The 12,690-nt window shown below is 41.8% G+C and overlaps 1 protein-coding gene across 3 annotated transcripts in view; it reads left to right on the forward strand.

The window, feature by feature from the left end:
• The window catches only part of LOC147626751 (uncharacterized), a 116,633-nt gene extending 109,523 nt beyond the window's left edge, over positions 1 to 7,110 (forward strand). For all 3 annotated transcript variants that reach the window (XM_086816774.1, XM_086816773.1, XM_086816772.1), the window contains 3 exons: positions 3,310 to 3,540; positions 6,256 to 6,484; positions 6,580 to 7,110. In XM_086816774.1, coding sequence (XP_086672900.1) covers positions 3,310 to 3,540; positions 6,256 to 6,484; positions 6,580 to 6,707 — 588 coding nt within the window. In that variant the 3' untranslated portion in view covers positions 6,708 to 7,110. The remainder of the gene's footprint in view (positions 1 to 3,309; positions 3,541 to 6,255; positions 6,485 to 6,579) is intronic.
• Positions 7,111 to 12,690: the final 5,580 nt, after the last annotated feature.

A 12,690-nucleotide genomic window follows, 5' to 3' on the forward strand; every position in this document is an offset into this window, starting at 1 on the left:
GCAAATTAGTGAGAGGTGCTAAAGTGCACAGTACACCTGACCATGGACTAGAAGAACAAGGGTGGTCATACCCCTTAGGGTATCTTATGTCTCAGGAATTTCAGGAGAGGCTGTACTTGTAACACGCGGAAGCTCTGGGAGTCTTCTTTCAGCCCTAAACACTCTTGGAAAACCTTCTGATGCAAAAACGCACCATCTGATGCAAAAAACGCAGATATAGAGAGAGAGTAGAGAGAGAGAGAAGTGCTGGAAATTCAGTATATTCTATGGTACAAAAAGACACATGACTGCAGCCCTTGGCTGCCTTCTTGAAAAGGTGATAACACACCAAAAATCAGTCCCAAACTAGGACTCCTACTGACCCAATCCCTAGAGGATTGAATGATTATAATCCATGAGCACTTGGGCTATTTATAGCCCCTTGGAATCCATGTGGAACTGGCAGACTGCTGGTCGACCAGTTCAGATATTCATAAATCCCCTTTTTATGCAGCCGACTGCTCATATTCCTTATTCATGATGCGCTTGTTGCCCACACTCTGCTGACGTCAGCCGACAGCTCTTCTGGCAGCCAGCATCCTCTGTCCTGCAGCCGACAGCCATCTGATCCATGCCTTGCTTCAATCTACACTGTAAAAGGTGTGCTCTGTGCTCTATCTACCTGGTTCATACTCTTTATCTGGTTGCCTATTCTGGATCTAGCCCTGAGAATGTCCATGGCATCTATGATGCACATGACATCCCCCTCTGCTAAACTTGATGATGGGAATCCAACCTGCTCTTGGATGACTGTCATCATCCCAACCTGCTCTTGGATGACTGTCATCATCCCAATCCTGTCCCGAAGTCCCTCTGTCATCATCCATCCTTGGCAACCGTTTTCTCTGAAAAACCCGGCCTGTTCTCCAAACCACTCTGTCTCTGATGAAGATCTATGCATCTGGTCTTCCTCTAGTCCGCAATCCATTCCTGCCCTGACTCTGAACACCATCTTGGTCTTCTTTCCTGGAACTGAGTCTGGCACTCTCACATCACCCTTGGAGGATCAACCTCCCTTGGGACCGTTACGTGAGAACCTATCTGGCTCACAGAACTGCCATTCCCATCTGGCACTGTGGAACACCACCAACAAACCTCCTGGGAGTTCTTCCCGATCTGTGTTCCCGCCTTGGGCTTCGAATCCGTGTACTTTCCTGTACCTTGGACTTGTACACCATCATCTGGGACCGAATCAGTGTTTAGCTTTGCTGAGCCTGATGCTCTGATACCAATGTAACACGCGGAAGCTCTGGGAGTCTTCTTTCAGCCCTAAACACTCTTGGAAAACCTTCTGATGCAAAAACGCACCATCTGATGCAAAAAACGCAGATATAGAGAGAGAGTAGAGAGAGAGAGAGAAGTGCTGGAAATTCAGTATATTCTATGGTACAAAAAGACACATGACTGCAGCCCTTGGCTGCCTTCTTGAAAAGGTGATAACACACCAAAAATCAGTCCCAAACTAGGACTCCTACTGACCCAATCCCTAGAGGATTGAATGATTATAATCCATGAGCACTTGGGCTATTTATAGCCCCTTGGAATCCATGTGGAACTGGCAGACTGCTGGTCGGCCAGTTCAGATATTCATAAATCCCCTTTTTATGCAGCCGACTGCTCATATTCCTTATTCATGATGCGCTTGTTGCCCACACTCTGCTGACGTCAGCCGACAGCTCTTCTGGCAGCCAGCATCCTCTGTCCTGCAGCCGACAGCCATCTGATCCATGCCTTGCTTCAATCTACACTGTAAAAGGTGTGCTCTGTGCTCTATCTACCTGGTTCATACTCTTTATCTGGTTGCCTATTCTGGATCTAGCCCTGAGAATGTCCATGGCATCTATGATGCACATGACATCCCCCTCTGCTAAACTTGATGATGGGAATCCAACCTGCTCTTGGATGACTGTCATCATCCCAACCTGCTCTTGGATGACTGTCATCATCCCAATCCTGTCCCGAAGTCCCTCTGTCATCATCCATCCTTGGCAACCGTTTTCTCTGAAAAACCCGGCCTGTTCTCCAAACCACTCTGTCTCTGATGAAGATCTATGCATCTGGTCTTCCTCTAGTCCGCAATCCATTCCTGCCCTGACTCTGAACACCATCTTGGTCTTCTTTCCTGGAACTGAGTCTGGCACTCTCACATCACCCTTGGAGGATCAACCTCCCTTGGGACCGTTACGTGAGAACCTATCTGGCTCACAGAACTGCCATTCCCATCTGGCACTGTGGAACACCACCAACAAACCTCCTGGGAGTTCTTCCCGATCTGTGTTCCCGCCTTGGGCTTCGAATCCGTGTACTTTCCTGTACCTTGGACTTGTACACCATCATCTGGGACCGAATCAGTGTTTAGCTTTGCTGAGCCTGATGCTCTGATACCAATGTAACACGCGGAAGCTCTGGGAGTCTTCTTTCAGCCCTAAACACTCTTGGAAAACCTTCTGATGCAAAAACGCACCATCTGATGCAAAAAACGCAGATATAGAGAGAGAGTAGAGAGAGAGAGAGAAGTGCTGGAAATTCAGTATATTCTATGGTACAAAAAGACACATGACTGCAGCCCTTGGCTGCCTTCTTGAAAAGGTGATAACACACCAAAAATCAGTCCCAAACTAGGACTCCTACTGACCCAATCCCTAGAGGATTGAATGATTATAATCCATGAGCACTTGGGCTATTTATAGCCCCTTGGAATCCATGTGGAACTGGCAGACTGCTGGTCGGCCAGTTCAGATATTCATAAATCCCCTTTTTATGCAGCCGACTGCTCATATTCCTTATTCATGATGCGCTTGTTGCCCACACTCTGCTGACGTCAGCCGACAGCTCTTCTGGCAGCCAGCATCCTCTGTCCTGCAGCCGACAGCCATCTGATCCATGCCTTGCTTCAATCTACACTGTAAAAGGTGTGCTCTGTGCTCTATCTACCTGGTTCATACTCTTTATCTGGTTGCCTATTCTGGATCTAGCCCTGAGAATGTCCATGGCATCTACTACCAGGTCACACTGATCATGAGTCAAATCAATCAAGCAAAGCAACTTGAATCCAGTTATTTGAGAAGAAATTTTTGCTGGTCATAGAAAGTGTCTCCTCAATTCTTGTCTTCACAAAATAACATAAGGTTGAACAGTTCTCTCTCCAAGGTCCGGTTTGCATAATATTATCTTTCATTGACAATTGCCATTCCCTTGGTTGTATGCTGGCATGGTTTCCTGAATTTTTGGAATCATGAATCTCTTATTAATCCACATTTTGAATTTCAGGAATTGAAGATGAAGAAGTTCAAAGATCTTTTAGGAAATGAACTCGATCCGGAGTTTTACTACTTTAAATATGTCAGAATCATTAAGGGGCTTCAAGCAACCAGCCGACGATTTAGATTGTTTTTGGCACTCATCATAACCATCACCCTCATCGGATTTCTAGCTTCGATGTACAAGGTTGTTGCAGCTGACCGTGCAGGGATTGACATGCTCATGTCTGGAGAGATCGTTGTAAGTCTTTTAACATCACCTTATATCTCTTGCAATAGAAAAGAAGAACTTATTATGCTAATTTTCTACTGCTGAATGATTGAAAATGGTCCCTTAGAAGAATGCTTTTGTGTGGCCCTTGGGAGGAACCAATAACAAGTGGAGGGTGCAACCATTTGTGCATTAATGTGTATTAAGGGGGAGCATGTAACCTTAGAAATATTATGGAGGAGTTCAAAAATGAATGAATTCCACATGACATCATGGATGAGTTGAATCAGTCAAAGGTGGCACTTGGTGATAGCACGGAGCATACTGCTTCATGCTAGCAAAGAGTCATGGCTTTTGGAGGGTCCAAGGGGCAAATGGACCTTTTCCCAATGCTATATAAGCATGGGCTTTTAGCTTGATTAATGAAATGAGAATGACTATGAGAGTCTTTCTTGACCAATGTGCCATTGTGCTAAGCTTATCTTAATCTTGCTTTATTATCTTTCTCTCTCAACATGATGTGGTGCATTTTATTTGATCCGCCTTAGAGCCATGATTTGTTACATGGTATCAGAACCACGAGGGATCGATTCAAGGCATATCAGGTAGATTGAAAGTTACTAGTGTAGGGCTGCGGAGAGGAAGCGCGGCCAGTTTATGAGAGAGTGGGACATTGGTATCTTTTTCATGTCCTCTCATTCGGGACCCTATTGGCAGCACAGGGCTCTTGATTGGTTGAGATCTCCACCTTTTTTGGTGTGAAATCTCCATTTTGTAAAATTTTTCATACTTAATAGAAGTCTCCTTTCTGAAAAAAGAAAAAGAAAGTTACTAGTGTATTATTAAAGAGTTATTAAGGTCAAATTAAGGCTTAATTGTCATTTCATTTAGGATTTGTCTTGTCTTGCGAGAGAGAGAGAGAGAGAGAGAGAGAGAGAGAGAGAGAGAGAGAGAAAAGAAAGAAAGAAAAGATATACTGATGTCTACAGAAGGCCAGATTGGCCTATGAGGAGACAAATCTGTATACAACAAGTCCATGTCCTGAGTATCATGGAAATAAAAACTGAAATGAAAAGCTAATCCTAGTCATATGCAGCTCACTATGCAGTCACTGTCTAGCATGCTATAAATGTACAATCATGATAGGTGGTATACTACTAACGCTGATGAGGAAGGGGTGCCAATGCAGAAAACATTGATGCAGTGAAAATGCAGCTACCTTGAAGCTGCAGAAATGCAGTGCCACGAGGTAGCGTGAAAAGCATCTTGATGCCCTCTGGATTGCAGATAGTATTTGCCCTTTGAGATTGAGGGCTATCATGTGCAGGTTGGCAGCTTGCAGAGGTAGCATGAAAAGCATCTTGATGCCCTTTGGATTGTAGATACACTTTGCACTGTCAGGACTGAGTTGCAGCATGCCATGGAGTAGAAGGCAGATTATCGATACCATGCTCAGGAATCATTTTGGATCCAGATGGGTGGTAAATGTAATAAACTCTTCTTTGCTACTCATGGTCCATCACTTAGCAAAGAAAGTTTTAGATAGGTACTTTCCAGGAGTCGCAGTGCCAGTGTTTTTGGGATTGCTTGAAGGTGCATCAAGTTTGGTTGAGGATTCTCCGGTTGTTCACCTCGGCTTCATCACGTAGGATTTGATTGTGTGGGCCATGGAGGTGGTAGTGGATCTATTTTACGACGAGAATGGCACAGGTCGTCTTGCCCTTCAGCTCACACATTTGGATTTTGTTCGTCCTTGCCTCCTTGGTCCTAGTGGCCGAGTGAATCTGAGAGTTGGGTGTGAGCCAGAGGTGGGAGCTCATTACTAGCATTGCCGCATCGCATATTTGGTGTGCTAAATGCAAGATGCAACGAGGCCATTGACGGATCGGTCGCCCCATTGTTGGAGACTATTTGCTTCATTTGAATGGACATCATCTGCGCTCTTCGGGGGCAATGGGAGCCCCTCACATGCCACTCAGATTGGATGCAGCAGGGCCATGCAGCCTTCTTGTGGAGCCCAGGCTCCTTCACTTGCAGGCTTTTTTTGGGAGGGCTGGGCAGGTACTTGTTTTGCTGTATAGGCCTCCTCTGTCGCTCATTCCCCCCCCCCCCCCCCCCCCCCCTGGCCAATGTTTTAGCCTCCCTCCAAGAGCAGCCAGCAGGAGAGCCCTCCCCTTTTTTGGTTCTTTGGATTTTTGCACTCCTTGCACCTCTCTACCTCTATTGAGGGTTGTAGACTGCATCATGCAGGTGTCTTCTTTTATATATATATATATATATATATATATATATTTGGGTTGGGGGGCGGTGTGGACTTCTGGTATACTGGTGGGCATCTCATATGATACATGTACTTGGGTGATCCTTGGCAAGCCTCCCGGCCAGGGACTTCTCAGATTCTCGATAGGTTGCCTTGGGAAGGGGATGTTAAGGTACAGGTGTAGACAATGTGGAGAGCCACGGCTTCTGAACCAACAAGTGCTTCGGCATCCGTATAAGATAGTGCCCCAGTAGAAATCAGTTTTTTCTTTCCAGAGACCGTTGGGTCAAGGCTGCCTACCTATACAGAGAGACGGTAGTCTAATGTGATGTTTCACAATAGAATAAAGATCAACTTGGAGATAAAACCTAAAAGGTGAGCTCAAAAACAAGACAAAGAGTGGGTTCAACAAAGAAAAAGCACAGTAGGAAAATGTTACTTCTATAAGCAAACAAAAACCTTAATGTGGTGTGCACTGTAAACAGGTTTTGAATCTTGTCACCTTGGGTGGAGTAGGGCTTTGCCTAAGGTCGGCTTCCAAGCTTTCACATTTACACCGCCGGATTGTAAAAGCTGCAGCTTCAATGCATGCGATCAGCACTTTTGAAACTACGGATTGTGCTTACATATGCTCAGGAGGGGATAATACGACCAACGAACGGTTGAGTAAGTTTTGCCAAATTCAAGATGCTTGGTCCCGACGGGCAGCTTTCGGTAATATCACCTATACCCTATGTACCTCTTGTGCTTTATAAAGGTTTCTCTTTAAGATCTAAGTTCTGACACACTTTCGTGTGCTGATCATGCAGTAAACTTCCTTGCCAGCAGTTCTGTAGGCATCTCTGTATATGGGTTTGTTCTTGACAGGTTTTTCATACACACTAGTGTTGGTGCCTTGTTGACGACAACTTGGTTTATCCTTGGGCGCGCTCTGTAGCAGTCTGATTTATGGGTCAATTCACTCGAACATTAAAGATAATTATTCTTTTCTCTTGATCTGTTCATTGAATTTTTCCTAGCAAAGGCTTGTATCTCTGCCTTGTGAAGCGGATCCACCTCTTGCAGCTGCCAAAACTTGCATGCGATCTTTTTGAAGCTTTAGTTAGAGGTGGTGAAATGTATTATATTTATAAAAGAAGCTTGATGACTTTCACTTTAATTATAGTTTGAACTCTTCCACTCGGGAATATACCCTCTATTTCTTGCAAGTCTATGATCGTGGTGCTAGTTAATTCTAATGGAAGGGTCTCTTTCTTCACTCAGGAGAAGCTTGTAACTCTACCGTGATGCTAGTTCGGTCTCATTTCCCCCTCAAACAGAAGGAATTACTCAACGAGGATGCTTGTCCAGCAATCTGATATATGTGACATGCAGAATATGGCATTTTAATTGCTCTTAGCAGTATGTTATTTGCAAACAGATCTTCCGATGTTTGCAGGTAAATCAATACGCTAGTTAAGTAAGACTGGCACTTACAAAAAAGAAACATCGTTGCCTTTAAAATAGCAACTACTGCGAAAGCGCTAGTTAGTAAGCATGGCACTTACAAAAAAGAAAACACAAAGCTGAGAGAGGTTCCTCTCGAAATGGATGGAAGAGGAACTTTTCTCAGCTCGAGAGAGATTGAGAAAAGTTCCTTAATATTTTGGAGTCCTGAGATATATTAATCAAAGGATAAAAACACCTAAAGTTTCCCCTTAACACATTTATTTGATTTATTGAAACTCGGTTATCAAATTACATGAAAGAGAGAGAAAACCTTCAAGACTCTTGCAGGTTTTCTCTCTCTTTCATGTAATTTGATAACCGGTGATATGCAATCATACGTTGCCACCATTGGGCCCCGCGCTTTACATTGGACTCTACAGAGTAAATCATGGAACCCAATGGTGGTGACATATGATTGCATATCACTGCTGATTTTATTTACGTGAACGGGTAAGTATACGGGGCCTAACGTTGTGTAGCACGAGTTTTCTCAGGAGGGTTGCATTTCTAGGTTTAGGGTTTCACATAAAGGGGACCTTACATTTGGTATCGGAGCTTTGCAACAGTCTATGGTAGTTTCGAGGTTTTCTTTCTTTATGCCAACCTTGTTGTCTTCTTCCTTGTGGGGTTCAAAAGCACGAGAGTGGCTAGTAAGGTCGTCTAGGGTGACTTGTCTGTATATGGTTGGGTGGTTAAACAAAGTATCCCATTCTAGGTTCTTGTTTCTATTTTGGGATCTTCATTTTTTGCATATGTTTTCTCATGAGGGTTGCTTTTCTAGGCTTAGGGTTCCACATAAAGGGGACCTTACATTTGGTATCAGAGCTTTGCAACAATCTGTGGTAGTTTGGAGGTTTTCTTTTTTATGCCAACCTTGTTGTCTTCTTCCTTGTGGGGTTCAAAAGCATGCACACTTGTAGGTGACTCTAGTTTGCCTAGCACCTTCCTCGTAACAAAGAATAGAAATCAGCAAAATGTCAAAATCCATGATGCTACTCAAGCATCCACAGGCAACCTTCGGTTGGATTGCGAAAAGATACACATGATGCGCGGCATCATGTTACATGGGATAAGATTGAAGAAGAGCTTTACTAGGGTTGTGCCATAAATGATGAAAATATTTACACAAAATTTATTAGGTGACACAAGATAATTGATGAATTAAAAACAAAGAAAGCATTGTAGACCATATCACCTCTTTGTCCACCTCTTTTTCAACTTGTTGAAGATGTTGATGGAAATGAAAAAAAGCTACTAGGTAGTGATGATCATGGCGAGTTGACCCTTTGCTTGATGTAGCTACCAATGCAAGGTAGCTCTTTGTTGGGGGAGGCTTTTATGGTGATATACCAAGTTGTGGAAGAAATTTGGTTATTGGACAACCTCCACAAAGAATTTGAGATTCGCAGGTGCTGATGGATGTATGTTTATGTGACTAGTCCATATACAGTTAGAGTATAACATGTTTACAATATCACATGAGGTGATTATGTTGAAGATTATAGGTTTTCTCTGTAATAACTGCAAAAGTTTGCACAAGCAATGTTTGCTATGTTGTTGTAGGTAATCATGTCTGACAGTCTATCCTAGATTGTGCTGAGCGAGAAGCTTGAAAAGAACAACTTCCAAGCATGGAAGTTTAGGACGAGAAACTTTCTCATGGAAAAAGGATATTGGGAGTGTATATTTTAGGTGACGAGGAGGAGCCAGAGCTCCCAGAAGAAAATGTCACTCCTCAATGAGTGTAGACTTTTAAGTTGTAGAATCAGAGAGTCACCAAAGTGATGTGGTTGTCTGCTGTTAGCGTGTTGGATGCTATGATGCAACAACACATAGGATGCACGGGATACCTTGGTTAAGTTGTATAGCACAAGTACAAGGTAAGAAATATACACTTGAAGCAAGACCTGCATAACGTGTAGAGGAATAAGATGAATATGATTGATTACTCAATGAAAGTGAGGGGCTGTTATACAGGTATAAATTTTATCATATTTTTTTATGAATTAGTAATCGAAGAAAAATATACTTGATTTAATGTGTGTAGGTATCGACTTAATGGAATGTGCGAATGTGCACAAGATTATTATATGTGAAAATGTGCACAAAGTTATTTCATGTGTAAAGGTCCATTAGCGTTTATATTTAGGCTAAGGTTTTTATACGTACAAACCTTAGGGATTTTGATATGGTTAAAAATATGTAAAGCAATACCGTAAAAGTGAGAAAAGCAAGCCCAATTTGTACGCTCAACTATTATTAGCTCCTTGGGCTATTTTTATGAATAAAATTTTCTAAATACTCATGTCGTGGAAGGGAGCTATACAACAGGGGAGAGAGAGAGAGAGAGAGAGAGAGAGAGAGAGAGAGAGAGAGAGAGATTGCACCCAATCTTGTCTTGATGGTAATGTTAGGACGAATCAGTCGAAAGGCATTCACTTTCCAAAATTATGATGGCAAGAAGGATGCATGAGTTCTTATTGCATGGATTAGCCAACTAGAGGATTATTTCTCTGGCAAAAAGTCAGAAAATGAGAAAATTAAATGTGCTTGTAATCACTTGATCCAAAGTGCTGCCTTATAGTGGAATGTGATCAAACAAGGTAAACATAGACCTTCAACATGGAAAAAGTTCCAAAAACTCTTAAAGAAACATTTCCTACCTTCACAATATAAAGCTAAGCCTTTTGACAGCAATGGTCTACATTCAAACAGCTTAACAAAGAAAATATATCAACTTATGTGGACAGGTTTTGGCAAACTTTATTACAAATAAAGGTAATCGAGAAGGTTTGCACCAAGGATCAAAGAAGAAAGTTCATAGCAGGTTTGAAACCATTCGATTTGAGATAAATAAGTTTCGACAACATTCTCTTAGCTCAGCTATTTCTCTAGTCTTGAATTGTGAAAAGAAAAATGGTTTTCCTAAGAAAACAAGGACTCCCCAAACCTCGGCATCAACATTTTTGAATCCTAAAACCTCGGCATCAACATATTTGAATCCTAAAACCTCTCCAAAATCATTGGACATATCTCTTAATGACCATAACACAGGTATTAACACTAAGATAGATGATTCACAAAAGGTTGATAAACATGATTCAAAGAAGTGTTACAGGTGTAACGAGATTGGCAACACGCATCAAATTGTCCATGGAAGTCAAAGTTTATTTCATTAGGACTCAATATGATCGATGAAGATGAAGAGGAAGAATACCACGACGAGTACTCAGACTCTTGAGGTAACATATTTATTGCATTTGATTATTTAACACTTTTTGGTAAACTCAAGGAGAGTTTTTATGCATCAAAAGTAAAACTTCTTGAAGGAACTGGCTCTTCCATCTTAAATTATACTTTATGAATTTTTTACTATGTATTAGTCTTGTGGTATGGGACACGAGATCAATCTTGTCTGAAGGATTCCGATGCATACTTATCTCTACATCTGTGGGATGATTTCTGGTGGTAAAGGACACTAGAATTTATTACACATAGAAGTCCTTGATACAATGTATTTTGTTATAAATTAGGGAACATACTTGAATTTATGTAGTATATGATAATTGATCTCCTTTTCTCGCATAAGAAAACACACATCTGAGGTTAGTTGCTTATCCAAGCAGGAGGGATGTTACATAATGTCCACCCTACGACGCCCGGACGCTAGTGTACCATCCTAGTGAATTGGTATCATGGGTGATCCCACATTAAATAATGATCACCTAGTGGTATTGGCATAGCTTGCAACCATGCTTGACGGGTGTATGTTGTTAAAGTGTAACAAGTAGTGCCATCAACTGTATTGTAGTCAAGTGAAACAAGTGGACTATGCTTAACAACTGCACATGGTCAAAGTGAAATAAGTGGTTTATGCAACTGATGTGCCATGCTCATTGGAGTGTAACAAGTGGTAACTCACACCATGCTAGATGACGTGTACATAATGATACTCTCATCATAGTGAAACAAGTGGTGAATATATGACCCGTGTCAAGGATGTGAGAGAGCAGTTAATCAATATTGATGAGGTGATACCTGGAAGTTCACTTGTCTCTACAGTTCTCAATGGTTTTCCTGTATCGTATATCAAGGATTTGCTACCACTCTTCGCCTCCTCACAAAGAGGAATACAGATTTGTATACATTTGATGATTTGGTAACTCTCTTGTTTTCCAAGAAGAGAAATATCATTCCAATTGGAACTATATGATTGCTACCGATCAGGATTTTGGTGCCTCCCATTATGGAAAAGGCAAATCTAGGGTTGGTTCTAGTGCTAAACCTCAGGGCAACGCACAAGCCCATTCAGATCCTCCTGAGTCCCAAGAGGAGAAAATTGAGAAGAAGAAGAGATGCAACTATTGTCAGAATTCTAGTCATGTAATTGAGGAATGGTGGAAGCGGATAGAGAGTGAGAAAAAAAAGGAGCAAGGTCTTGCTGCTTCTACTACAACTGGCAATGCCAAGGAAGAAAATTTTGCACGTGATGGCTATGCCTTAACAGTCGCATCATGCAGTGATTTTTCTACTTCTTGTTTGTCATCATCGGATTCTAATTGGTACTTTGATACATATGTAGAATTGTCAGCTGGTGCTGGTGTTGGTTCATCTAATGCAAAGGAAGAGGCTAATTTAGCTCATGATGATTGTGCCTTAGTCACTACATCTTAATTGCATGATGTTGCTCTGCTAGTCATAGATTCTGGTGATGATCCATACTTTGATAATTACGCTTTATAGAAATTTTCATCTAAGTTATCTCTATGGCTGTTTCATTTGAGGGGGGGCACATGTTGTGTATTGCCATTGTTGGTGATGTCCATGTTCACTTATGCATTTGGCCTCTCAATTGTGATATGTCTTGGAGACACGTTTTATATGCAGTGATGCTTACTTGCTAAGATGTATTCCTCTCTTTCCTAGTTTCTTGTTTAAGTTTCCTCTCCTTTGTAGCTCATTTACATGGATCAATATGTTACATTGTCTCTTCAGCTTTGATGTCTTGTCACTATGCATAATTCAAGGGTTTCTTCAGCTTTGATGTCTTGTCACTATGCATAATTCAAGGGTTTCTTTACATCAATCTGTGTGAGATTCCACCTCTTTTATTTTGCCATACACACCACTGTGCACGCTGTTATTGAGAGGTTGACATATACTCTCATAGTAATGGCTAGATGTATGCCTTTTTACCCCCACTTGACATATATTTTCATATGGAATTTCTTTCTCCCTTTATTTTTAGCATTTTCAGCCCACTTACAATGCTGAAAATTTATTATGTCAGCCCATATCTATTGTTGATTATTGTTGGTCAGCCACTCAGCTGTGTCCATCAGCTTGACCATTGACTAAAGTTCTTTTGTTGACGTATTAGCATTCATTGGACCTTGACAATGTTTGCATTTTTTATGGAAATTGTGCCATAA

Source organism: Cibotium barometz, chromosome 22, assembly GCF_041138505.1.
Source record: "Cibotium barometz isolate CiBa-2024 chromosome 22, ASM4113850v1, whole genome shotgun sequence".
NCBI classification, from domain to species: Eukaryota; Viridiplantae; Streptophyta; class Polypodiopsida; order Cyatheales; family Cibotiaceae; genus Cibotium; species Cibotium barometz.